At 57.7% G+C, this 25,568-nt stretch overlaps 9 protein-coding genes and 1 non-coding gene across 10 annotated transcripts; 4 read left to right on the forward strand and 6 right to left on the reverse strand.

The window, feature by feature from the left end:
• Positions 1 to 262: 262 nt before the first annotated feature.
• VDAG_05987 (endoglucanase-4) lies at positions 263 to 946 on the reverse strand (the record flags this gene model as incomplete). Its single annotated transcript, XM_009659001.1, has 1 exon — positions 263 to 946. The coding sequence occupies one exon, from the start codon at positions 944 to 946 to the stop codon at positions 263 to 265; it is 684 nt and encodes a 227-aa protein (XP_009657296.1).
• Positions 947 to 2,651: 1,705 nt separating this feature from the next.
• VDAG_05988 (FMP42 protein) lies at positions 2,652 to 4,561 on the reverse strand (the record flags this gene model as incomplete). Its single annotated transcript, XM_009659002.1, has 3 exons — positions 2,652 to 2,979; positions 3,072 to 4,254; positions 4,318 to 4,561. 3 exons carry the CDS (start codon positions 4,559 to 4,561, stop codon positions 2,652 to 2,654), a joined length of 1,755 nt encoding a protein of 584 aa, XP_009657297.1.
• Positions 4,562 to 9,044: 4,483 nt separating this feature from the next.
• On the forward strand, positions 9,045 to 9,834 carry VDAG_05989 (uncharacterized protein; the record flags this gene model as incomplete). The annotated part of the gene is made up of 2 exons (XM_009659003.1): positions 9,045 to 9,381; positions 9,479 to 9,834. 2 exons carry the CDS (start codon positions 9,045 to 9,047, stop codon positions 9,832 to 9,834), a joined length of 693 nt encoding a protein of 230 aa, XP_009657298.1.
• A 980-nt stretch (positions 9,835 to 10,814) lies between these two features.
• On the forward strand, positions 10,815 to 10,921 carry VDAG_20171. Its single transcript has one exon. It is a non-coding gene; the product is annotated as a tRNA-Met (tRNA).
• A 436-nt stretch (positions 10,922 to 11,357) lies between these two features.
• VDAG_05990 (uncharacterized protein) lies at positions 11,358 to 12,564 on the reverse strand (the record flags this gene model as incomplete). Its single annotated transcript, XM_009659004.1, has 2 exons — positions 11,358 to 12,445; positions 12,507 to 12,564. The coding sequence occupies 2 exons, from the start codon at positions 12,562 to 12,564 to the stop codon at positions 11,358 to 11,360; spliced, it is 1,146 nt and encodes a 381-aa protein (XP_009657299.1).
• A 2,367-nt stretch (positions 12,565 to 14,931) lies between these two features.
• Positions 14,932 to 16,341, forward strand: VDAG_05991 (uncharacterized protein; the record flags this gene model as incomplete). Its single annotated transcript, XM_009659005.1, has 3 exons — positions 14,932 to 14,999; positions 15,141 to 15,411; positions 15,483 to 16,341. The coding sequence occupies 3 exons, from the start codon at positions 14,932 to 14,934 to the stop codon at positions 16,125 to 16,127; spliced, it is 984 nt and encodes a 327-aa protein (XP_009657300.1). The 3' UTR covers positions 16,128 to 16,341.
• A 72-nt stretch (positions 16,342 to 16,413) lies between these two features.
• VDAG_05992 (exo-polygalacturonase) lies at positions 16,414 to 18,004 on the reverse strand (the record flags this gene model as incomplete). The annotated part of the gene is made up of 4 exons (XM_009659006.1): positions 16,414 to 16,872; positions 16,932 to 17,032; positions 17,098 to 17,298; positions 17,389 to 18,004. The coding sequence occupies 4 exons, from the start codon at positions 18,002 to 18,004 to the stop codon at positions 16,414 to 16,416; spliced, it is 1,377 nt and encodes a 458-aa protein (XP_009657301.1).
• Positions 18,005 to 19,940: 1,936 nt separating this feature from the next.
• VDAG_05993 (C2 domain-containing protein) lies at positions 19,941 to 21,933 on the reverse strand (the record flags this gene model as incomplete). Its single annotated transcript, XM_009659007.1, has 3 exons — positions 19,941 to 20,736; positions 20,803 to 21,721; positions 21,822 to 21,933. The coding sequence occupies 3 exons, from the start codon at positions 21,931 to 21,933 to the stop codon at positions 19,941 to 19,943; spliced, it is 1,827 nt and encodes a 608-aa protein (XP_009657302.1).
• A 721-nt stretch (positions 21,934 to 22,654) lies between these two features.
• On the reverse strand, positions 22,655 to 23,576 carry VDAG_05994 (uncharacterized protein; the record flags this gene model as incomplete). Its single annotated transcript, XM_009659008.1, has 4 exons — positions 22,655 to 22,774; positions 22,860 to 23,050; positions 23,112 to 23,414; positions 23,465 to 23,576. 4 exons carry the CDS (start codon positions 23,574 to 23,576, stop codon positions 22,655 to 22,657), a joined length of 726 nt encoding a protein of 241 aa, XP_009657303.1.
• Positions 23,577 to 24,843: 1,267 nt separating this feature from the next.
• On the forward strand, positions 24,844 to 25,266 carry VDAG_05995 (uncharacterized protein; the record flags this gene model as incomplete). The annotated part of the gene is made up of 1 exon (XM_009659009.1): positions 24,844 to 25,266. One exon carries the CDS (start codon positions 24,844 to 24,846, stop codon positions 25,264 to 25,266), a length of 423 nt encoding a protein of 140 aa, XP_009657304.1.
• Positions 25,267 to 25,568: the final 302 nt, after the last annotated feature.

Consider the following 25,568-nt stretch of genomic DNA (forward strand, 5'->3'; position numbering starts at 1 on the left):
CACTCCCCTGTCTCCGCTCTCTCTCATCTCCGCCTATCTCTCCTCCACTACTATCTCCCCCGCATCTCTCGGCTCTCTCTCTCTCTCAATTCTTTCCTCTTACTTCTTCTCCTCTCTCAATGTCAATCTACCTACCTTATCCCCTCTACTCCCACTAATACCCACACATCGCCAGTCGTCCCTCTACTCCCACACTCCTCACATCCCCTCCCCCTACTACACCTATATACACACACCCATATATATCCCTTTTCATTTTCTACTATATTCTATTTACATTTCTCCTTACGTCATATCCTACATTATTGCTTCGGTGCCGTCGTAGGCGCCGGGGAACTTGACGGTTGGGGGAGGGAGTGCCGTTGCCGCCGCCCTCGACCTTGATCTGGGCGCAGCCCATGTAGAACTGGGCGCCGCCGATGGCGCCGGCGGCGTGGAGGGCCGTGTGCTCGGCGCGGACGAGGTACTCGCCGTCAGGGAGCTCCTTGGGCAGGGTGAAGGTGAAGTTGTGGACGCCCTGGTTGTTCACGAAGGTGGCCCACTGGATGCCCTGCTCGTTGATCTCCGAGTAGGTGAGCTCGTAGATCTTGAACCAGTCGCCGTCGCCCTTGTAGTCCTGGGCGGCGCCGGGGGCCTTGCTGAGGTAGACGGCCTGGGGACCGGGGTGGCCGAGCTCCGAGTTGACCTTAAAGCCGAGCTGGTCGCCGGCCTGGACCGTCTTGGTGTTGGTGGCGGCCATGATCGCGGCGTCGATGCCGCCCTGGTTGCATATCATGTTGGGGGAAGTGACATCCTCAATAGGCGAGTTGGAGTTGGTGGTGCGGCGGACGAACTCGTAAGCCTCGCTAGGCGCGCCGTTGACGATGAGGGACTCGAAGTTGTAGTGAGCGAAAGCCGTGGGCACAGTGGCCGCAATGGCGAGAAGGGCAGAGAGCTTGGAGACCATTTTTTTCGAATCTGTTGGTGTTTTTGTCGTGGAGACTTGATGTGTTGTTGGGTATTTGGGTAAAAAGGGGTCAAGAACTTTGTGTGAAGTTTTGAGTCGTTGAAAAGAATGGACTGGATCTACCAGGTATCGTGATGAAGAACGAAAGTTGTTTGAAAAAGAATGTCAAAGCAAAAAAAAGAAGGATGCCAGCAACAGCTGTAGCTAAAGTGAAAGACACTGGATGTTTTTGGTGATGGACAACGAAAGGAGCATAGCCATCATGTCCAGGCGATACTCGCCCGAGTCTTATACCAACACCATTCACAGCAACCAACAGATGCTCAAGGCAAGGCAGGCTATCGCGCCATGCGCCGAAGCCACCTTCATCTCCGTGTTGTGGATAAGGGGTGCAGTGATCGGAGTGGAGAGGTTCAAAGGATGGACCAGGTTGTCGGGCGCATGTCCTGAAACCTGCCAAGGGGGTGATCCTCGAGGGATCTCAGGGGGGCAAGGGGTTTGGGCAGGGGGTTCAGCATTTTCGTATCCAACTGTCCTCCGTCTCGCCATGATCCGGCCAACCACGAATTGACGTTTCGCCGTGACACTCGCTCGTAAGTCCCTGTCAGCATCGATTCCCACGTATCAATTTGAGTGGATGACGAGATGGCATGATAAGCGAAACATAGTTCGGACGACACTCGCCTACCTCAACCGGCCTCACCACGTGCATGCCCCCCCCTCGCCAGGCCTCGCCTCTCCATGCGCCGACATTGCAGCCTCCACGCGCCGCGTTTCATCCATCCCCTTCAGTCGACTGTCCGTAGACGAGAGGCAGGATGGCAGAAGCAAGGCCAGCAGCAAGCAGGGAGACACGAGCTCGGACTTTGTAGATCGCCACAATCGCCAGTGGTCCCGGCCGACAGGGCCAATTTATTCGAGGAAACGCTTTGTCGCTGCCGCTGTCGCCTGGCCCGGATGGTCCGCTCCATCGGCCGGCGCTACGATTAGACGCATAGCTGGACTGAGGTCATCCTTTGCCCGGCCGCTGTGGTCTCTCTGTCTATCCATCTATCACCAACAAGTTGGACGAGGTGTCTTCTGGCCGTGTGCACTTGTTAAAGAAAGAGTGCAACCAGTCACGGCAAAATTGAACCCTATATTCGGAAACAACTTGCCATGACCAGAAGCTTCGTATCTCCACAGCGTTCGCTTCTTTCAAGCCAAGCTGCCATTGCGCGGGAAGCAACCTGGTAAGCGAGACGGCTTGATGACTGCTTGCCCTTGCTTCCCATCACATCCCTTTGCCGATCATTGCCATGCCGCTGCTCATCATAGGATCCGCCCAGGTTCAAGCAGCGGGGACATCATGCTGGTCCGCCATCTTTGGGCCTCACGGCGGCAAATGCGGACACTGCGGACGGGTGGCGCATCTTCATCACGGCGGCAAGGCAGGCCATCTTGGTTTCCGTACCATCGTCAACCATTGTCATTATCATGATCATCGGATCATCAAGCATATCGCAACAAGACAAAAGACGCCCAACGCCTCGCAGGTCTAGAAGATGCTCGCATCTCACATGCAGAATCCAAGCGCTCCAGACAGAAAAACCCAAATCCGCGCACACTCATTTTGAAACACACAGCTTTCCCTCCCCTTCACATCCCACCAGGAGTGAGCCTGCGTCGAGTGTTCGTACTCAGCCGAAAACAAGGCAGCAATCTTTCACCGATCGCCCCTGGTTCCATATCCCTCCTCTTCCTCGCAGATCAGCGGCATCCGCTCCATGTCAGCCTCTGCTTTTTCCTTTTCGTTGTGCAACCCGACTTGGATGGCAACAAAAAGAACGAGAGCGATGCCGAGAACAGTACCGGTCGCGCCCATCATTATGTTCACAGGCACGGGGTTACCATGCAGCGGACCATGGGTCCATGCATCGAGACCCGACTGCGCAAAGCTGATGATGCCGGAGATGCACACCAAAGCGCCATAAATGCGCCCAAACGTGGCGAAGCCGAAGACTTTCGTAGCATAATCACTGACAGTCGTTAGTCTAGGAAGTCACGGAGAAAAGCTTTCCAAACTTACGAAATGGCAGAGTAGTACAGCGGCCTGAAGATGACAAAGGCCACAATCATTGCGTACCCCGCCCATAGCTGGGGAATGCAGTTGAGCACGGCAACAACGATGATCAGCACTGTCAAGATGCCAAACGTGACCGGCACGCTTGCGTTGTTGAGCAAGACGGCAATAAAGGGTGTCGCAGCGACACCGCCAATGGGCAGAGCAGCATCAAAAAAGTGGTTGATCGACTCAGCCAGCACATCAGACCCGAGCATGAAGCGGTACTGGGCACGGATGGTAGCGATGAGGTAGTTCATCCTCAGCATTTGATGCACCGTGAGCAAGAGGATCAAGATGAACCACGGCGTAAGCATCTGCTGATGGGCAGGCAGACCGTGTAGGACACCCCAGACACCACTGGCCTCGAGACGCTCTTCCTTGATCTTGACGCGCTCCTCTCTCACCTCGGCATCACCAGTGAGATCGACAATCGCGTCAAGCTTGGCCCGACGACGCTCCGCACGGATGCTGCGAACGTGGTATCGCTCGCCATCGCTCGTCAGGTCGTCGTCGGAGGTGTGAACGTCTCGAGTGTTGTCCTCAGCACGCTCAATCTTCTCCTCGAGCTCAGGCACCGAGCGGTAAGCATGCTCGGGCATGTATGTGTACTCGGCGACAAGGATCAAGACCGGGACAATGAGGTAACCAAAAAAGAACCTCTCCAGTGAGAAGTTCCCACCAGTGGCATCGTACGCCATGCGGTAGAAGAGGAAGACTGCCGCCGAGGCATCGAAGGCACCTGTGACCAGCGCAACGACCACGCCCGAGTACTGAGGGAAGGCATTGGACAACTGAAAGCTGGGGACGAAGACAAAGGCACCGCCGACGCCGAGACAGAAGTTGCCGAGCAGATAGGCGTCAAACTCGGGGATGTAGAACGAGTACCCCATGAGCACGCAGCCCGTGGCGAAGAAGACAGCGCCAATGTTCCAGCAGAAGCGGCGGCCATAGCGGTCGAGTGCGGCACCGCAGAACAGGGAAGCAACGTTTGTGGTGATGGAGGCAACGACGAAGAAGAGGTTCAGACGGATATCTTGCTCGGCGCAGGGGACGATGACTCCATCGTCTTCCCTGAACGGCTTGTCGTCGGCAGGGCACAGCTCGCTGTACACTCCCTCGGCGATCAAGACGGGCTTGAGGGCGGCGAAGCCGAAGACAATACCAGAGGCAAGCCAGCAGGTGACGATGGCGGTGGCAACTTGGACTACGTGACGTGGGGGAATGCATCAGCACGAGGGTCGAGGTGAGTGTCGGGCAGTAAACATACCGAATCGCTTCAGGTCCGATATCTTGTACGCGGCGAGACGTGGCTCCTTATGCTGAGGAACGGCGAGGAGCGCATCGTGGGGGGCGAATGCATCAAAGCTCAGACGGCGATACTCGGTCCGGCAGGCAATGTCTGCAGCGGACAGGTGCAGGACGTCCTCGTGGGGAACATCAGGCTTCGGGCAAGGCGGTGGTGCCTCGTAGTCAAAGCCTTCAGACTGGGTGACGTGCTGGGCGAGCGACATTAGAGCTGCGAAACGTCTCGTACCTCAGCCGGCCGGATATCTGGCGTTTGACGGTGGCACGCGGAGGAGAAGGAGCCTGGCGACAGTCAAGAGGACCAGCAGCACACGAGCTCAAGCTCGGCTCAGCGCAACGCAGCTGTTGTACAATGTGTCGACGAAGAAGAAAGCCTTGGCGTGAGAGAGCAGAGCAAGAAAGGACGGAAAGCCGAGGAAGGATGGCAGGCCCGGTCAGCTAGTTGTAGGTAAGGTAGGGAAACATCTGCCCCCCCTCCCACGCTGGTGACCCGTCCATGGCATGCCGGCTACGAGTAGGAGGGATGGAGCACATCATCGTGAGATGGCAACATCGACATCCGAGGCGGAGTAGCAGGAGGGGAGGGAAGGGAGGTGTGTAGGCAGGCACGGGAGTCGACGTAAACACCATAATAGTGACAGCAACAGGAGATGAGCTTGTTCCTCCGGGGTGGGATGCGGGTATCGTGACATTCTGGGAGGGCCGGGACATGGCGGTTACGGGGCCCATGCCAGGTTGCGCCTGCCGTGGACGACATCGGACGGTCCAATCCAGCAGGAAAGAGCGAGCACAAGCACCGCACCCGCCTCTGCGGCTGCTCTAGCGCCATTCCACGACGGTCCAGGCTTGCGGGCGAGTGCATCTAGCCAACTGCCCCCCCCCCCCCCCCCCCCCCCCCGGTTCTGGGGGCGCCACGAGACCTTTGTTTTCCCCATGTTTTTCCCCCTTTGGGGGAAAGCCGGCCGGGTTACGACTGCCGCTAAGCTTGTCGAGGGAACGAGGCAGGCAAAGGACAGGCAAGGACCTGGTGAAATCGGTTGCTGCCAGCGAGCGGTAGCGGTAGCGGCGTAGCGCTGGGTTGCTCCCTGGCCAGCCGCACGCTACAGCTGGTCCATGCTCCTCGTACTTGTAAGCCCTGGTTCTTGGTGCCATCGTCCACCCCCATACTGCCTCTCCAGTAATCGCCCCCCGGTTCTTCTCGCGCTGCCCCGGTGTGGGTGAAGTTATCGTGAAGGGTTTAAAAAAAAAAACAATAGCATCCGCTGACTGGCAAACGTTTCCTATCGCAGGCGTGGGAGATGACAACATTGCTCCTCCCCTCCACAATGGTGCTTTTACCTAACCAAGGGGGGAGGATCCCCCCCTCAACACCATGCCTCGTCGAGGCCTGATGACCGTCGTGAGATTGCATTGCCCCTCCCACCCTCCGCATTCAGTTCGACCGTTCAGTCCAGCCAGTCTATTTCCTGCCGGTCGCTGAATGCTGCCATCGGACAAGAAAGCAAATTCCGACAAAACGCCATGGCGATGCAGCGCCATCACCCGTCATGTCGCACAGGATGAGAGACACCAGCACCAACATGGATGGCATGGGACGAAGCATGCAGCAAGCTCGCTGCAAGACAGGGTAGCTCGAGTCCCAACCAAGGTGTGTTGCTGCCCCTCAACGGGCGCTGTCCGACGACGACGATGCTCCGAGCGAAGAAAGAAAGCCATCCCCCCCCCCCCGGGCAAGCTCCAGAGCCAAGGTGGCGCATACATACACATGCACTGCCCTCCTCACCGCCATCTCGTCTCACTTCCTCACACCCTCATCCAGTCTCCCTACTATCCCACCTTCACGATAGCTTCATCCACACCTTTCGCTCAACCCGCGTTCCTTCCGATTGCTCTCTTTTCCCTTTGCTGCCGACATCCTGCCTTCCCTCCCACTCCCCTTCCGTGATCCCATGGCCATCACGCTGTTTGCCTTTCGCATTTTCTCCCCCAACCCCCCACGCACACCGCTCGGTGCTTGCCGCTGCAGAAACCCGCAGATCGGTCAATAAGCATTGCGACTGCATTTTTTTTTTCCGTCAGTCGAAGCCCCAGCGTGACCATGCCGTGGATATCGCAGACTCGAAATCCCCCATTGCCGCTTTGATTGATGAATCGAGCCCCCGATCGTTGTGCCGTGGATCTCGTTATTCCGCATTCGTTGCCGACGTGACCAGGACTGGGCTGCTTTGCTAGCCACCATCCGCCGTGTCCGCTTCACATGTTTTTTTGATTGAGAACCGCTCTGCCCGCCCCGTCAACGCAAGTCGTGCCCGCGCAGCTGGCGTGTTGATGCTCCAACCCCCACCGTCGCGTTGGGTTGCGACCACCCCACGATCCTCCAACCCAGCTACGATGTTCTCCTCCCGTGGGCCGTTGGCTGGCTACTCCCATAACCACGCGTCAGAAACTTTCCCACCCGCCCGCACCATCTGTGCTGGAATGCCGAAACACCGCGAAATCCACAAGCTCGCATGGCGAGTGTGGGCTGCGGCAGCCGTAGCGTAGCCTCCAAGGTTTCTCGATGAAATGCAGACCGCTCGCTCTCCAACAAACCAGTTCTTGCCATCAGCGTCTGCCAGGGGGCGCGCCCCAGCAATCCTCCATCACCTAGAAAGCCTCACTCTCCTCCCCTAGAGCCCCTCCGTGAATTCACCAAACAGTCATCGAAGATGATCGCTTGTAATGAGGGGCATCTCAAGAAGAGGCATTCGCCGTGATACGTGTCACTCTAGGTACGCCATCTACCTCCGACTCGCCGTGCATATTGGTTCACGCAAACCACATCACAAGAGTTCACGGTGGCAAAACAAGTTTCAGATTGTACAGCTAGCTGGCAAGTTGGCTGGATAATCGTCGTCTTCCTTCTGGTTGCATGGCTCAAACCGGGGAAGCGGAGCCGCTCGCGAGCAGTGGGTGCAGCTCGACGATAGAGGTGGTGTGCTACTCGGGTTGCGAGAGGCTTATGGCTGGCGGCACAGTTGCCACCGGAGGCTGAAGTGGGCAGCCGGTACTGGAGATAGGCGATGATCTGGTAGTTGGCATGGATGTCAGGGAAGCGGGATCGGCTTCCTTACCCTTTTGCATCCCCTCCGTCGACCGGTGAGAACCATTGTCTCGGGAGCTGCAACGAGGCTGCTCTGTGTAATGATGCAGTCCTCGCTACAAGCTCGGAGCACTTGCTCTTTCTTCTGCAAGCAGCTGCACCTGGATCGTGCCGCGCCGTCATGAGCGGCAATGTGTACAGAGGTTACGACGTTGTCCTCTGGCCACCGCCCGTGTTCTATTGCAGCGTTGGCGAAATGGGTCGCTCCACTGGCGATCTGCTTCGCGGCAGGTGTGAACCTTGTTCATCATTTACCCTCACTGCCGCGTAAACAAGATCATGGCTGTCATAGGCGCTCGGCATCCTGCCTAGCAATGAGGGCATGGGAGCGAGAGTACGCTCACAGTCTTAGGCGATGCCGGATTGTTGTCATGAGCAAAGGATCGACTTGGTGACGACGAACAGAGCCTTGAATAGCCTGCATTGCCTGCCTCCTAATCGGGAGTGGACAGTGGGACCAAGAGATGTGTTACACAGCAGACTGCAGCTCACAGCTCACGTCTTGCATGGTTCCATGCTGGACTGGGTACCGCAATGGGCAGTTCAATGCCTGCTATTGATTGCAATGGTCAGCGCAGGCCAAAACAAGAGGGGCGACCAGCGGGGGAGACATCGGCCTTCACGCTGGTGCATCGAAGCGTGAGCTTTGGACCCTAATTCCGTCACTTTTCCCCTGCGTCTGCCGTTGTGTGTGTGTGTGACCTGCATCCAATAGCGTCCGTCGATAGGCTGAATGGCGTGTCGTATGTGCACATGGCCTTTGAAGATGCGACGAAGAAGCCAGTGGTATTCGCGGAGGTTGCCAGCCTCCTGCTTGTCTAAGCTGATGGATCACGCCGTTATGTTGAATGGTGCCGGCTGTCGCTCTAAGGCACGGCCAGCGCCTCGTCCAGCGCCTCGTCCAGCGCGAACCTGTACTGATGCCCTACCTGACGGGTAAGTTCAGGAGGCTCTCAAATGGGCCTCGGGTCCCCTCTTTGGGCTGCCCAATGGCCCCGTATACCCGAAGTGTCGTGTCCGTGATGCAAGGGGTCCAAAAACGGGGCGATCAATCACGGGGACTGGTGATGAGAACGACGCGATTGACGGTTCCTCACCAACTGCACTCTTCACTCGCTGAACCGACAGGAACACCCGCCGGTTGGCCCCGCAGAAATCCGTCGTGAGGTCATTCAGCGGGTGGTCCCAATGCCAGCGAGGGTTTCCAAGCTTTTTTCTTTCTTTCCCTTGTCTTTTCGATGCGGCGTCCTCGCTCGACGTTGATATCTTTCCCCGCCATTCGCACCCCTTTGTCGATGACCCCGCGTTCATGGTCGGCCATCACCTGTCGACGCGTCGCTGACTCGACCACTCAAAACCATACCTGAGATGACCAGAATGGTCGCCGAACCCACGGCCAGACGTTGAAATATATCGGGAAAAAACAGAGAGGCCCTGGACCTTCAATTGCGTAGCCGTGTCGGACTGTTAGCAAAAAAAAAATCAAGACATACTACCTCTGGCAGTGCGAGACCTAAGGGAAATACGGACGAGCGCAGCCACCCGTCATGACGTCGGCCACGTGGCCAGCTCCTGACCTGGACGACCTGGCACAGGCCCCAGAGCCTCTGGCGAGGGCAATACTACTGGCTTTGTGCGACGACGAACAGGTAGAGGCAAGAGCCCTGCGTTACTATGAGCGACTTCTGCAGTTCGAGGCGGACGCGGCACAGGGTGCTGGTAACGGCGCTGGAACGCCAGCCGTCGGCGATGAGGTTCGGAGCCCAACGGAATCGAATCCAAAGAAACGCAAGAAGAAGACCGGCGATCCCCGGATATGTGTGCAATGTGACTGCGTCTTCGTCGAGGAGGAGAACGGGTACGAGAGCTGCCGGTACCACGCAGGTAAGAACGCGTCCTCGCGCCGCCGTATCTCATCGTTTGCCGTCAATGCCGCGGCGGTGAAGATTGGCATAGAGCTGTTGCTGACCAGACGCAAAAGGCATCATTGAGCTGTTCGACGAGACGAAGGTCGATCTCGACTGGGAGGAGTACTCGCTGGAGCACCTGGACACCCCTTCCAATCGTGCCATGTTTCCCGAGGCGTTTCGATGGATTTGCTGCCGCGTAACGGCTAACGAGCCAGGATGCAGACGTGGAAGACACGAAGCAAATCCGGATCGGTCGCTGAAAGGGCGAGGTTCGGAGTCGCGAGAGTCAAGTCTCGATGGAGATCCCCTGCGCCTGGATGCACCGAGATCAGGCGAATTGACCGCCAACGAAGGAGGACCGAAACCAGAGGAGGCCAGTCGTCAGCTCGATTTACGAAAGTTGGGGTTAAGACAAGGCCCAAGATGATGATGATGATGGCAACGAACGAGTGAGAAGAGAAAACCTCGCGAAGACGGAAAATAACAGACAATGAGGATGGTCCACGTGAAAGGGGGTGAAGGAGATGGGAGGTGCACCGGGAGAGAGTGCTTACGCTCGGACATGCAGCACCAGCCACGACACAAGTACGAGTGATAGCAGGCATATGTGTCCGCAGCAGACGGACAAGGCGAGACGGTTTGACGTGGAGACAAGGCAAGAGTAAAGGAAAAAGAATGATGGCGGCGGCGCCACGCCCAGGCAACGGGGAAGGAGAAACAGGGGTCGGTGAGAGGTGTCGAGCAATCGGATGACTGCCGGTGTGCCCCGGTGACGGAAGCGACGGCCGGACGCGGTAGCTTGTGGTCATGTGCCGACCATGTACTGTTTGTCAAGTCGTATTGGAGTCTCCAGGACCTTGAGACATGTCCAACGGTGCGGGCATGACCCAACCACAATCGAGCTTCGGGGGAGCGCGGGTTGGGCATCTGGGTCTGTTGTCGCGACGCTGCGCCTTCTGGCAGCAGTAGGAACCTGCCTTGCCTGCCCTTGGGTTGGCTCGCCAGACCCCTGCGGCGGCCCAGGGATGACGGCAGGAGCTCCTGCCCGCACATGCGGTTTTCTTGAACGAGATAGAGGGCAGTCCTCACCTTGTCGTCATATATGTATCAAATATTGCGCAGCAATCAGACATTCTTCCCACCATTTCACTTGGCACAGGGATAAAGTTGTGTTTTCACAAGCGGCGAGGGCAAAGATGTAGCTCCAAGACCAATCGGCAAAGTATACTTTTACCCAACCTGACGATGCTTCAGAGGTACATCACTGTACAAAGTGCTGCGAGAAGGGGCCCCGAATTGTCAGAAAAGCGAACTTCGCAGAGATATCGTGGGATTCTTGGCGACGTTTGTCCGATATTCTGTTGTTTGGAATCAAGTACTGTACAAATTTTTCTCTCCTACAACCAAGTCTGCGTGGCTTAGCTGGTCAGAGCGTCGGTCTCATATTCCTTAATATGACTGAGTCATCAGACTTAGATATCCGAAGATCATGAGTTCGATCCTCATCGCGGACATGTGTTTTGCAATTTTGGGTCGACTTCCAAGTCGTCTTAGTGGAAACTGCTTGCATCATGTTCATCTTCATGCCCTTTTCACGACTATTTTTGAATAGCAAGTAATCGATGATGAGCTGTAGTATGGGCTCAAAACTCGGGCAAGAGCGATTTGGATTGCCAAGTGCTTTGAGTCGCGACCGCCAGAGAGTTGTAAATTCGAGGGCGCTTTTCCCTTCTTGTCAGAATGCTGGCGAGACCCATTCACATTTTAAACGCGTTCAGGCACTCAAGCTGATATGCTGCTATAGCTAAACATCCATGCCAGGCCAATCAGGGATTACAGGCGGAGTACGAATGATTATACATGAATTCGTCACAGAATCACGTCGTCGAGGGCTTCATAGATCACCTCTTCCCGAGTTCAGCGTCTCAGCAAGGGCACAGTCCGCACCCATCATCGATGAGCAGGTCCCCATAGCGGCCGGTATTCCTGGTCATCATACACCGCCATCCACAGACCGGGCAGCGTCAATCCGCATTCCGGCTGGCCCTCTTCGATCAATCGCTTCGTGACGTCTTCATTCCACAACCCTCGCGCCCTGCGCTTCTCCACCGTGCCATGCGCCCACGCCTCGAAGCTCACGCGGTCCGGGAAGCAGGTCAGCGGCCAGAACCTGCCATCATCAGAGTCGATCGGCAAGCGGCAGAAGTGTTCCGTCAGGTCAAAGATCTTGCGTTCCTCGCCGTCTACGCGTATGTGGATGGAGCCGAAGCCCTGGTAGAGGATGTGGCCGTTGAGAAAGTTCCCCGATCCGTCGAGGGCGTGGCGGATCCAGCGGGCGAGGGCACTTGCCAGGCGCTCGGCAGCCGCGACCGGGTCCACGGAGGGGAGCTGCGAGGAGCTAGGAATGAGGTTGACATGTGTGCCGGGCTCCGGGGACGCAACGTCAAGGATCAGGGTGTTGGCAGAGTACGCGGCTCTGCAGTCGCGGCGGGACGCAGCATGCGAGAGGGGGCCCTTCTGGAGGAAGCCGGCGAGGAGGTATATGTAGGTGTGCTTCAGGTAAGACGCGTGACCATGGGCTTGAGACAACGAGCTTCGTTTGAGCGTATTGTTCCAGACGGGACTGCCTTCATCGGGGAGGTCGGAGATGCGGAGCGCAACATGGAGGGTGTCGATGTGGCATTGACGGATGGGCACTGCGAGCCAGGTGGGCCAGATACCAGAGCCAGAGACATGCATGAGGTCGAGTCGGTAGGTCAGAGGGCCCTTGAGACGCTTTAGAGTTTCGCAGCATATTTGGCGGTTCGTCAGGAGAAGGTTCAACACGGTGATGCTGTTCCAGGCCGTTGCGTCAATGGACCGTTCCGAGAACAGGTTGGCTCTCTCGAGATGGTCATTCTCATCATGGGCCAGCGTGCGCACTCGATCGAGCGTCGCCGAGGCACTGCTAGGTGGCGGCCGCCCGGTAGCGATAGCATAGCCGAGTATCAAATCGCGAAGCTCCCGTGGCAATGCCAGAAGCTGGCTGCTGCCCATTGCTGGAACAGCGTGATGGTGTGCGCGGTGGTTTACGTTTCTGGTGGGAGAGACAGCACAGACCCGCATGTGCCGGTCCTCCAGGTGCATGCAGTGCGTCAGGCGTTATAAGTAGGTACATTTTCAGTGGCACAGAGCACTAACTCAGCCACTGGGGGTCTGGACATCACATTCGGCGGCAGTCCCGTCGGCAGGGCTGGCGATGCGAGGGGAGGGCTCAAGATCTCCTTTTCACGAACTCCATCGTACGCATTGTTTTTCAAGACGCCATCCGCGCTTTCTTGACCAGAGGACCGCTCCAGCTGCAGAACTGTTCGGCGGCTCAAGATTCAGTCAATCGCAGAGTGACAACTGGTCGCCATACAATTTCCACAGTAAAGTGACTTTATAAGGTGCGATAGAATAGCACCAGGAGCCCCAAGTCAAGCCGGGATCATTCACTTTCACTGGCAACTGTTGTTTCCATCAAATTATTCACTAGAGCCAACTCCATGACCTTTGCGAGCCATTTAACACGAACGATGTTTCCTGCTGGCTGGACCAGATGGTTTCCAGCTTTGTAGAAGAAGGGAAAAGAGCACCAGAGGTGTACAGGCATGGGAAAATACTACTTTTTAAGCGTACAACTTCTCACTATTGCCCTCCTCAGCACCTCTTTGGTATCACGAGGCGGTTTTAGCGCAATGTCAGGGTACGACTGTGCCCCTGAATTTTCTGAATGCTCCTATAATACTACTCTTGATGTATCCATTACGTCCCTTGGAGAGAACCTATCACTTGAAGGCTTCAATGCTGGAAAAAGCCATGGCGGCGCAAAGTGAATGTCGAATAACCCAGTTGCGGGGAGGATGATCAAACTTGTCGGCCAATGCCTATGGACAGATTCTCTGGCTTCCTTCGTCTATAAAGGCATCTACTGAGATACCTTTTCCCTCCATCTTTTCTACATAGACATATGCAGGCTTTGCTGCTACCACAACCCCTTCTCCTACCCCTCAAGTGCACCCTTCTCGTGTGGAGATTGACTCTGCTGCTGCTCCTCGGATGTGCGGCGTGGCCAATGCCGAGACTTCTTTCAAGCTCTGGGCGGACATTCCGACAGCGAGTTTATCCAGACCTAGGTCTATCATCACAAGTAACGCCGTTCCGGAATAAGGGAAAGAAGACTATCCCACCAGCTGCAATGAGTCTCGTACAGACGGTAGCAAGAGCTGTGGTCCCCTCAGCAACTGGGGCAAGAACGCTCCCCGGGTAGACCACGGCGAGGAACTCATCCGAGGAACTCATCCTCGCGGAGATGGTCCGCTAGGTATTTCATATCAGGGCTCCTCTCGTTGCTCTTCAAGCATGTCTACCAAGATCTTATCAGTCGACGAAGTTACCTAGACGAAAAGATCAAACACAAGATGCACAGCTCTGGGGACATGGACATTTTCTGGCGCGCACCCCTGCCAGAAAGATGTCATGTAGAGAAAATCGTGATCGGAACGACCACCTTGATAATCTTTCCAGCGTCACTTGCATTACCCGCTGTCTTCGACATATGCCGCTGACCAAACCGAATTCTCCGCCAGGAGTCACTGACAATGACCATGCTGCCCGATTCTCTGCTGCCAAATGTGACAAAGAGTCTCATACGCCGCCAGATCACGGTCCGCTACTGTGGTAAGCCTAATCGGCGATACAGAGAACAATGAGACAGAAAGGGATTCGGGACGAAGTTTGGTCTCGACGAACCTGGCCACACGACTCTTCCCCTTGCACCACAGACAGAGAAGAAAATATACCGCTCGGTGAAGTTTCGGATGAAGATGCCGCTTGGCATACTTCACAGGAAAAATGACCATCCGCCCCCGGGTACCTACATTCAGTAGAGGGCGGTGGAGGGGATTGATGAAGTCGAACTCTACGCCTGCGGGTTGGTGTCACCTGGGGACTGGCAGACGGGGAGAGGAGTGATCGTTTCTCGTCAAATGAGATGGGGGTTTTGACAAGTAAAAAAACGAGACAGAATCGCCTGCATCTTGTGAGACAGTGGCGCTGCTGAGATGGTGACTTCGCTGAGGCCTCCTTCTTAGGATCTGGCGGGGTCCCGTCTTGCCTCCATGTCGTCACCAGTACCCCTGGCCGCTGGACCCTGAAAGTTGTGGAAGGCGCTGGGGTCCGGCACTTGGACGCCTTATGTAATCGGGGGTCTTGCCCAGTTACAGCCAGCAACAGCACCCGGCCTATTCGGGTTCGTCGCGGCTGCCCGAACAGCCTCAGGGGGGGGAGTGGGAGGAGGGGCTCGCCTTCCCATTGTAGCTGCCCGCGCTGACCCCCCCTCACCGACTGGGACTGCCTCGTTGAATACTTGTCAGAGCCGCAGTGCGCCCTACACCAATTCATTACCCATAAGCAACCTGCCCTGCCGGCACCGCAACCCCTCCCCATCCAATTGATACGCTGCAAAATCTTTGAGCCTCGAGTCGCGACCCCACGCTTCCTCATGTCGCAAGAGCCAGTGGAAGAGGTGGACGGGGAGGACAGGAAACGGGACAAAGTCGCTGAGTTTCTGTGAGCGCGAAACCCTCAATTCCCCTGGGCCACACCCCGCAACCCCCGCCACAAACGTCCCGTTCAGCACATCGCCGTGCCGTTTGCGTTTGCGGCAAGCACGAAACAACCCTGGATCTGCGTACTGACGCGACACAACAGCAAGAAGAACCTGACCAAGGGCGAGCTAGCACTGAAGCGCGCCGCCGGCCTCGGCCAGCAGCCCAATGTCGTGCCTGTCACGGAACCACGCGTCGACGGCGAACCGCGTCCCGTGGAGGTAGCATGGCACCCCGTCGGCGGGTTCGCCGGCAAGTGGTTCGCCGAGGACACGGGCCTGGGCAAGATGATCACGGACAAGATCAACTCGTACCCGGATCCCACGCAGCACTGGGCTGTACTCGTCGGCGAGTTTGCGCATCAGCTGTGGATGGTGAGTCCAAGGGGTTGGCCTCGTTCCATCTCCGTCATCTGAGGCTCGGTCGATCCGCTGACGCAGTGTAGGATGAGAATTTCCATGTCATTTACACGAATGAAAAGGTCACCAGGGAGGGGTGGCGCACATTCAAAGTTGGCCAGACACGCTTCAACGATGACGCTGTCCGCCGCGCCGGTGAGTCCTTTTTGCCCCTCGTGATTGTGATGGCGAGGGAGCATCAGCTCACGGACCCTTCAGGCGAGTCGGTCATCCAGAGCATCAGGAACAGGCAGCCGCGGTATAACCTCATCACGAACAACTGCCAGACCTACGCTCTCGAGCTGCTCGACGCCATCAAGGTCAGCGGCAGCAAGGAGTTCGGCACCACGCTAGCCGTCTACGACAGGCTCTTCGGCGAAGGCGCCGTCAAGGACCTGTTCATCCAGGACCAGCCGCCGCCAGCGCAGATTGAGGGCGCGCCGCCGCCGCCCCAGCGGACCGATACCGTCTCGCTCGCGCAGCAGGTCATGAACGACAACACGAATCAGCTGGACACGAAGCAGGAGATGGACAGGCTCGACATGCAGCGCGATGGCACGCAGAGCCCGGACTTTGTCAACGACAGCGCAAGCGGCTCTCGGGAAATCCTTGACGATGCCGACCCAAAGAAAAAGAAGAAAAAGACAAATTCTTTTCTGTCACGATTCATGCCAGGCAAGTCGAGCGACTAGTGGTGGGTGGGTAGAGGTGCATGTTCGAGGCGACGCCGGAGCTCTTTGTTTTGTCTTTTGGGTACATTTGATGATTTGCCATGTTCACGACACTACAGATGCTGGGCTCAATATCCGCTTAGAATTCCGATTTGCTTCATTATGTTCACAACAGGGCGATACATGCCCTTGCTCAATATATACAGATGAATAGCCTCCACTTGCTGGCTACACTTTTTGGCACACTCGGTCTGGCCTCGCAAGGAAGCCGCGACAGTCCAGCATCTCGGTTTGTCGAATCACACCTTTACCACGGCCGAGCAGGCAGCTCCGCCAGAGGCGACGTGCACTTGGCCTTGAGCGCGGCCTTGCCCTCGTCGCTCGTCGCCGAGACGCACGGGGCGCCAACACCGTCCTTGATGCCGTCGCACAGGATGACGGGCGGGCCGCCGCAGGGGCTCTGGACGTTGAAGTCCTTGAAGCGAATGTTCTCGCACACGGCGTTGGGGCTCGAGCTGCACGTCAGGCGGGCGACGGCGCGGCCGTACTTGCCGCTCGTGGTGCCGGTGAAGTTCTCAAAGAGAACGTTGGAGATGTCGACCTTGGAGGGGAACTGCGCGCACGTCGTCGAGTTGATCTGGAAGTAGCAGCTATCGAGGAAGGCGGCGTACTCGTTGTTGGCGTTCCAGAAGTTGCGGAACGTCACGTTGTTGATGAAGCCGTAGCCGGCCTTTTCACCGGCCCACGACTTGAGGCGGGCGCTGTGCTGCGCTGGATGTCAGCAGGTGACTCACGTGAGAGACGCAACAGCGGACGCGGATTTACCTGGCCGTTGAGCATCCAGACGTTCTCAATGACAACGTCCTGGATGAAGGACTTTTCGCCCTGGTACTGGCCGATGGAGCCCATGGACTGCCCGTGGGTGCCTGGACATGGTGTCAGTCAGCTTCATGCTGATTTGTCACGAGCAGCCATCGTTGCCTCTTCTTACCGTTGCAGTACATGGTGTCGACGTGAATGTCGGTGGCGTTCGACTTGGGCGAGAAGCAGTCATCGCCAATGTTGACCCAGGCCCTCTCGACGCGGACCTTCTCGACGTTCAGGGAGTCGAAGAAGTCGGTATTCTTGGGGAGAGCAGTGGCGTTGTTGGACTCGGCCGTGCAGGCCACGTCCTTGAACGAGATGTCCTTGGCTATGGGGAAGGAAAAAAGAAAGAAGAGTCAGCAGGATGACTCTCCTTGTATCGGAACCACCCCCCGAGTCAGCGGACGGAGAAACTTACAGGTGACGACAAAGGTGGTCCAGCAGGGCGAGTCCTTGAAGTGGATGCCCTCGACGTGCAGGCCCGTGGCGTTCTCGGCGTAGAACAGAATGGGACGGAGGTAGGCGTTGGCGGGGTCGAGGATCTCGAGGCCGGAGAACTCGTTCCACCACCGCTGGCCGTTGCCGTTGAGGACGCCCTCGCCGTAGATCTTGACGTCCTTGCCGCCCCACTTCCAGAACATGATGCTGTTCTGGAAGGGGTGGCGGAACGAGTTGGCCTGCCAGAAGGGCGTGTCGTTGGTGAACTTGATCTCGCCGTCGAGGCGCACGTGGACGTTGTCGAGGAACGTCAGGTCGAGGGGCTTGCCGATGACAAAGGTCTCGCCCTTGGGCAGGTAGAGGGTGCCGCCGTGGTTGGCGTCGTGGAGGCCCTGGAGGAAGGCGTCGGCCACATCGTCCGTGTCGTTCTTGGAGGCGCGGATCTTGACCGTCTTGCGGTTGCAGGTCGCGCCGCGGCGCTGGTACGGGTGCTTGACCCTGAACTCCTCGAGAGAGCGGGGGACGCCGGCGGGGATCTCGAGGGCCAGGACGGCCACGACCCCAGAGAGGGCCGTCAGGAGGGAGGAGAATCTCATCGTGTGGTATCTGGAGCACTCTTGGGGTTGTGAGATTGGACCTGAGGGTTGAAGATCTGGTGGGAGGTCTCAGAAGCGTGCCGCAGCCGAGCGCCCTTTTACGTTCGTCCGATCTCGACGTCACCTCCCCGGAGGAGGGAGCTATCCATCTCGGTAGCTTCCTGGCTGCCTCACCTCTCCGATCTCAGGCACGAGAACCCCTCGCGCGCCGCGTTTCGGGGTTGAATTTCTCCTCCTGCCTCGGGTGCTTATTTCCCCTGGGCTCGTCTCCGCCATGGTCCCCCGCCGGCGCCCCCAGATTCCCCTCACAGACGACGCCTGGTCGGAGGAGACTAGGACGTCAGGCTTGTCTCTCGCAGTCTACCACACGGACCTCGGCACCGCAGGATGGGGGGGGGGGGGGGGGGGGGGGCGTGAGAACGGGCAAGCCCGCTCGACATGGCAGCCTCGTCTCCCAAAGCAAAGAACAGAACAAGAGCTCGTCGAAAAGAGGAGCCCTGCACTCGGCGGCGGCGGCGGCCCCGGGCAGTGCTGTGCATTTAGCTGTGCCGGATAGCCGTTCAGGGGAACCGATCCTTCTCCACGCCAAGCACGATCATTGATGGAAATCCATCATAGCTCGCCACGCGCCGCGTCTGCAACGGGCGGGCTGGTGTGGGGAGGGAGCTGCAGCGCCAGGGCTGATCTAGATGACCCACCTCACGGCTTTCCATTCATGGGAAATTGTTCCCTGGGGGTGCCTGGGAGGGGGACGGGGTATCCCAATGTGTCTCCCTGAGGGGATCATTTGGGGAACCGATCCCCGGGGCTAGATCGCCGTTTGGTGGTTGTGCGGGGGGCGGACGCCGAGATATGCTTGTTTTTTGTCTTTTTGCCTTTGTCCCTGGCTGCAGGGGAGGGGCCCCCGCAGGTGGTATTGCGTGGGCTGTAGAGTGGCCAGATGCACTGCAAGCTGAAATGAGCAATCTATCTGCGGCATGGGCTGCAAAGCTGTGAAGTGCTGAGATCGTGCGTCTGTCAGCAGAATATAGCTGCACTTTTGCGTCTTTTCGTCCACCACATGACCAGGCCATCATTTGCTGCAGCTTTGGATCTGCTTGCTGTGGAAATTGTTCGTTTCATCGTCGTACCTATCGTCGGAAGAATTGTCGTCTGGTGACCGATACGAGGCACAGCAAAGTAAAGCGAAATCAGGGACCACGAGTGACGCTGTTGAGCTAGGAACCAGTGAGTGTCTCTGTACTAGACCGTCCGTCCCCAGGTCGTAGGCTTCTCAAGCCCAGGCGGTGTACGTCAACAGCTAGAGGGCTTCGAGAAAGCAGCAAAGACGATGGAAGCCCGCAAACTTCATATCAGACAGATTAATCTTCAATCATTGTATGTCGAATTCCCGACATTCCAAATGAGCCGCATCGAGCCCGGGAGGGCGGGCGCAGGCTGAGCCGCAGGCTTGGAGGATCTCTTGGCACGCCGCCAAGCGAACTGACATGTCTTGGCCCGATGCAGGGTGTTCGCCATGACGTCGATTACGCCGGGCTGCTGTGTGAGACTGCCGCCGATCGTTTGGAGATGGTCAGCTGCGTTGCTTTTCTGTGTTTCGGTCGAGTTGAGGTTTGGAGGCCGCTTGGTGTCGCAATTCGTCTCTTGCCTGCTCGTCGAGTCCGAGGTCGTCGGTTGACGAGGCACGAGGCAGCGTCAGCGGTATTCAGCAGGCCCTAACGAGGGATCCATTCGTTGTCTCAATATCTGGACAGATTTTGTAGGAATTAATTCTCGGCAGGTTCTAACCAAGTGGACTCTAGCCTATTCATAACCGGAGGTATCATACGTAAACTCAAGAAAGGAAAAAACAAAGTGGCCTCCAGAACTCGTCGCACTCTTGCACATTATCCAATCTATATCACAGTATCTCGCGACCATATTCATCCTCGTACCATCACGAACTAAACGAGCTCCCACTCGAGCTGGGACTCCGCATGCGCACAATCCTGACGCCGCCGGGCCGGTTATGCTTTACGTCAGCCTGGTTCTTCTTCAGGCGCGCGAGCTCCTCGTCGCCGACGGCCATGGTGCGGATATTGAGCCCCGGGAAATTCTGCCGCAGATACGCCGCGAAGATGGGCAGGATCGACTTGTCCGGGCGGTAGGTGCCCGACTCGTTGTCGATGATGAGCTGGTAGTACGACGGGCTGTTGGCCGGCGTCGCGTCGATGCCCGAGATGGCGAGGTTCGCGAACCGCGCCCTGCCGCGGTCCTCGTCGGCGGGGATGCCGGCGGCAGCGAAGGAGGAGGAGAAGGTGGAGGACGGCGTGTGGGGGCGCTCGAGGCGCTGGATGAAGAACTCGCCGGCGCAGGCGACGTAGCGCGCGACGTCGCTGTGCATGGTGTGCTTGCTCAGCAGGTCGATGCTGAACTCCTTGCCCGTCTCGGTGAAGCGGAGGCGGCCGTCGAGGGTCAGGACGTAGGTGAAGAGGCGGCCGCCGTTGCCGTAGTGGGCGAGGCGCAGGAGCTCGGTCGACGCCTCGACGGTGCAGGGCGTGAGGGGCTTGATCTCGGACGTGACCTTGTGGCGGTACACGCGCCTGTGCTGCTTGTGCAGGGCGCGGCTGAGGATGCGGCCGCGGAGGCCCTTGGACGTGAACATGGAGCCGATGATGTGGCGGAACTCGACGTAGCGGTGGTACAGCTCGGGCGGCACCGGGCCGGCGAGCTGCATCTCGTTTGACTGGAAGCTGTGCCGGCGTCAGCAGTGGATTCGTGGGTTACTCTCTGGCAAAGGCGGCTCAAGGGGCACTCACTCATATCTCTGTGCGTGCTTGACGTGGCGGCACCCTTCCTCCACGTCGGCATACTCATAGTCGTCGTCTGCATTGACATTGACACGCGTGCCCGTCAACAGCCCAATCGTCGGACTGAAGTGCTTGATGGACATGGACGGCCCGACGGTGTAGATCTGGGCATGCGGCGGCGGCGACACGCCGAGCACCTGCATGCTCACCCACAGGCTGGGCGTGTAGTGGTCGTGGCCGCTGTAGAGGGCGCGGACGAGGTAGACGCCCTTGTGCGCCGACCGTTTCCGGACCTTGTACTCCCGGCCCGGCGGCGGGACGCCCAGCCAGTCCTCGCTGATGCCGTCGACGTCGATGGTGACGTTGCCGAGCCGGTCGTCCGAGTCGGGGTAGTCCTCGTCGTAGATGCGGCATTTCAGCGTGAAGCCGCTCGCCGGGACGTTGGCGACGATCCACTCCTCGTCCCAGACGGGCTTCGTCGTGCGTCGAATGGTGCGCGACCGCCACGTGAGGTCTGGGTCCTCCTCATGGCGCGTGACGAGCGGCGTCTTGAGCGTGGCGTGGACAAAGGGATCCGACGACCACGTCGACAGGTCGGCGACGGGCAGGTGCTCGGCGCGGTGGAAGATGAACCTGACGGTGAAGCCCGGCGGCGCGTCGGGCAGCGGGGTCCTGTCGAGGCCGCCGGGCAGCTTGGCGACGGCCTTGTGCTTGATCGTCTTGGCCTTCCGGATGGCCTTGTCCTTGAGGTTGAGGCTGCCGTTGTCGGAGGAGGAGGAGGAGCTGCTCGTCCGGGACGACGCCGACGAGCTCGTCCTGCGCTTGTGCTTCGACTTGGACTTCAGGCGCCCGCTGCGACCGACGCGATGCGTCTCCTGCCCATGCTCATGCTCATGCTCATGCGCATCGTGGGGTGAATCATGTCTCTCTGGTGTCTCGGTCAGCTGCGTGCTCGCTCTTCACAGCATTTCGTTTTTCTGTCTTTCTGGTTGAATTAATTGACAGGGGGAGGGTGGCAGGGTCCTGACCAGTCTGCTCGAGGGGCAGCTCCTCCGACGGCTGCGAAGCCGCTGTTGCGGGATTGTGCTGAGGTGACGTCGTCTGCATGGCAAAGGCGATGGGGTTCTCACGAGGCACCATGGTAAGACTCCGTGAGATCCGAGAAGAGTGTCGCGTTTCGCTCGTCAAGTGCTCTGGTCAAACAGTGCCAGTGCCCGGAACCGCGCTCCCTGTCCGTAGATTCATGCTCCCGAGATGTCGTCTTGGCATCCGGGATGCAGTGGAGATAAAAAGTGCCTCCCGTTCGAGGTCATGAGTCGGTCGTTGATGGAACTGGGGGTGCAAGGGCTGAAGGAGGGTATCGGCTGAAGAGAGAGAGGCTGGGGCACAGACGAGGGAGGGGCACAGACGAGGGAGGGGGTGGTAGGGAATGGTGCAGGCGTCAGCGCAGTCGAACACATACACGTGGTGCAGCCGAATGCAGAGGGAAGGCAGCAGCTGCCTGAGCTACCTACCCAAGGTACCTACCATACTAAGGTACCTGGTAGGCACCTTCGGTACCTGGTAGGTACCTTGGACGCGTGCGGCGTCGTAAGGCTGTGCCGGGAGCGCGACTCGTCATTCGACAGCGCCACGAATGTTCGGCACTTCGGCATTGCCTGCTGTGAGCCAGATGCGTTAAACGTGAGTTTGGCTTCGTTCTAAAAGCTTTGCACGGAAGCTCTGTCGCCTCAGCCACAGGCACAGCTATTGATTTGGCTTGCATGTGGAGGGCTTTTTGCCATGTCTCGGCAGTCGTGGTCAGCCCTTGGGACTGGAGGTGAATCTCGTCGGTCATCGTGGCCTATTTGATCCAAGGTACTCAGAGGCCTCCGTTGTGGTTGAGCTTTGCCTCTCGTCTCTCGTCTCCCGGAAAGGAGTTGCCGTGGTGCTCCACGATGCTGGCAAGCGACGCAATGTACACGAGGTCTGCGCACACCACCTTCAGCACAAGGACAGACATTCCTGCCAGGAAACGGGCACATGCAAGTCGGTGCTGTTGACTACGGACTGCTCCATCTTCATACGCTACTGGCCATCACGCCCATCTCGCCCGCACACGGACGCCACGACTGCCAGGCGGCGAAGAACGCGGCGTTGAAGTCCTCCTGGTCGAGGCACTTGACGCCCTTTCCGAGGGCATAGTTCTGGATGACATCCTTGGTGGCAGCCTGCAGCGCAGGATTGATGGCGAAGGGCGTTTCGGTCTGCGCGAACCCTTCAAAGCGCCGCAGGAGGTCGGCGAGCGTCTCGTCAAGGACGGGCGTCAATCGGCGGACGTTTTTGCTGGGAGAAAAAGCGGCCCATGGCGGCGCGGCGCGGCCGGTGAAGGTCCTGGGGTCCCGTGGAGATGGAAGCATAATGCGTTTGGAAGAAGTTGAGGACGGTCCAGGCCTTGTCGCGACGGTGTGACGAGGACTGCGGGGCGTAGAGCTGGTCGACGAAGGCTGGATCGTTGACCTGCAAGACGTCAGGCATGATCCTCACGACGGGCCCGTATCTGCGATGCATCCCCTCGATGACAAAGGTGCACTGGCCGCCGCGAACAATGTCATGATAGGCAGCATACCAGGTGGTCAGAGCTGGTGGCATTGTCAATGGCTGCAGTCTGCGGATGCTCGTTGACACGTACCTGCAATGGTTGGACCGGGAAACTTGCTCAATGGGCTGAAATAGACGCGACGTATGGCCACGACTGCGCAGTAGAGGACGACGAGTCCTGAGAGCAAGAGGTAGCTGACCATCCTGCGTCAGGGTCCAAGCATTCTCTGCGGATGACGGATAACGTCCAGGCATCGCGAAGCGGAAAGGCCTCGATTTATGGACGGCATTCTGGATCCTTCAGCGTGTCTGCCACAGAAAGGAGTCTGAGTGGCCCAATGATGATGTCTCAATTATAGTAATTCCAATCTCTCAGAGGCTGGTCGAGATGGTTAAAGTTGGCCGTTTCGTTGAAGGTGCGTCGACCATGTGGGAGGAGACGCTAAAAAGTGACGTAAGCAACATCCTCACGATGCTTGTGCAAGGGAAGGGTACCGAAGGCGACTGCTCTACCTATCAGGTAGGTCTGATATTTACAGAAGGAGCCTGATGCAAATAATTTTGTTGAGCTAGATTTGCCCGCCTCTTCATCATGGACAATAATGGGCTTCGAATAGGATGTGTTAGGGTGCTCTTGTGGAGGATGTCTTTCAGCAGTGTCGACTCCGCTCCCTCCTGCCTGTGAACATTGGAATTTCATGGGCTCTAGCTGTTCACATAATGGCCCGATGAAAGAAGATAAGAACAAATTACCCCACATGAGGCACGAAAGTTCATCTTGCGCGAAGGTAATTGCTTGTAGCTCTCTGGCTTTCTGAGAGGCCGTTGATCACGACAAGTCCTCAACCAATCACATGAAGAGAAACACCCATGAGTACCCTGCCATACTACCTAGGTAGGTAGGTATAGTAGAAAGGGCAGGGCAAGACGAGGCGACAGCGAGAAGATCGAGAACGTGAGCAACATCTGGATCATAGAATTCGACTCATCTCGAGCCTGCATCATTGGCCGAGGCCCGCGCGTGGCTGATGCAGAGACCTTGGTTGTGTCGAGTTGCTGGACGTGTGTCGAAGGACGTGTCGAGGGTGACGTCAAGGCCGCACAACACAGTGAGTGGGCCAATGACGTGCCTAACACCCATCCCCAACCAGCTCACCACCCTGTTTTCCAACTTCACGGCGACAGAATCCCAGTGAGATCATACGGGCAGCGGGCATCTTTAAGGAAGATGGAGCCCGGGAGGCTACATCCTGTTGCTTCTCGTTCTCTTTGAATGAACTGCGATTTTTCGACAACCATCACGTCGCTTCCTCCATCCCCGCTACATCGACCTATCTCAACCTCCAACCCGAGCTACCTAGGTACCTTCTCGAACGCAGAGGACCCCTAAACCCTCTAAAGACCCCTGAAGCTACTCCCCCACCATCACCACCACCACCACCACCACGCCAGCCCCTCACAACCACCACCATGTCCAAGCCCAACAACATCTACCACCGCAACCGCGACGACACCATCGAGGCCACGACCCTCCTGTGGCGCGCCCTCTGCGACTCGAACCCGAAAAAGTCCCTCAAGAAGTACCTCGGCGACGACGCCATCCTCGTCCAGGTCGACGGCACCCTCGTCTCCAAGGACACGGAGCCCTCGCTCGAGGAGTACCTCGAGGACATGGAGCCCTGGACCGCCTACCGCATGCAGGACGCCGACGACGCCGACTTTGTCGAGATTGACATGATGTCCACGTCGCTGACCTACCGCGTCACCGTCTGGCAGCAGATCGGCGACGCCAAGGACCGCATGAAGCCCACCGAGGCCATCTGCACCGATGTCTGGCGCCAGAATGCTGGCGGCGACTGGACCTGCTGCGTCCACCACATGGCGCCGGCCTAGGGGAAGCCCGAGAAATCTTGTGTTCGTTCTCATTGTTATTTGGCTTGGGGAGTTTTGTATCATTAGTTCACGAGACATGACGAGCGATGGAAGGAGGGCTTCGTGGATGTCGTGGAGCATTGGGTTTCGGAGTTGGTTTAGGACTGAATTGAACCCTTTTTGATCCTTCATTAATTGTCTTTTTTTTTCTCCCTTGCCGCCATCATCTTTGTCTCCTCTAATACCCATCACGCTCGTCCTGCGCCGTGGAGGCGATTATCGATCCGACAGCTCTATGCCCTCTTCCGACTCGTCTCCCGCCC

The sequence above is a fragment of the Verticillium dahliae genome, genomic scaffold (assembly GCF_000150675.1).
Source record: "Verticillium dahliae VdLs.17 supercont1.13 genomic scaffold, whole genome shotgun sequence".
Lineage (NCBI taxonomy): Eukaryota > Fungi > Ascomycota > Sordariomycetes > Glomerellales > Plectosphaerellaceae > Verticillium > Verticillium dahliae.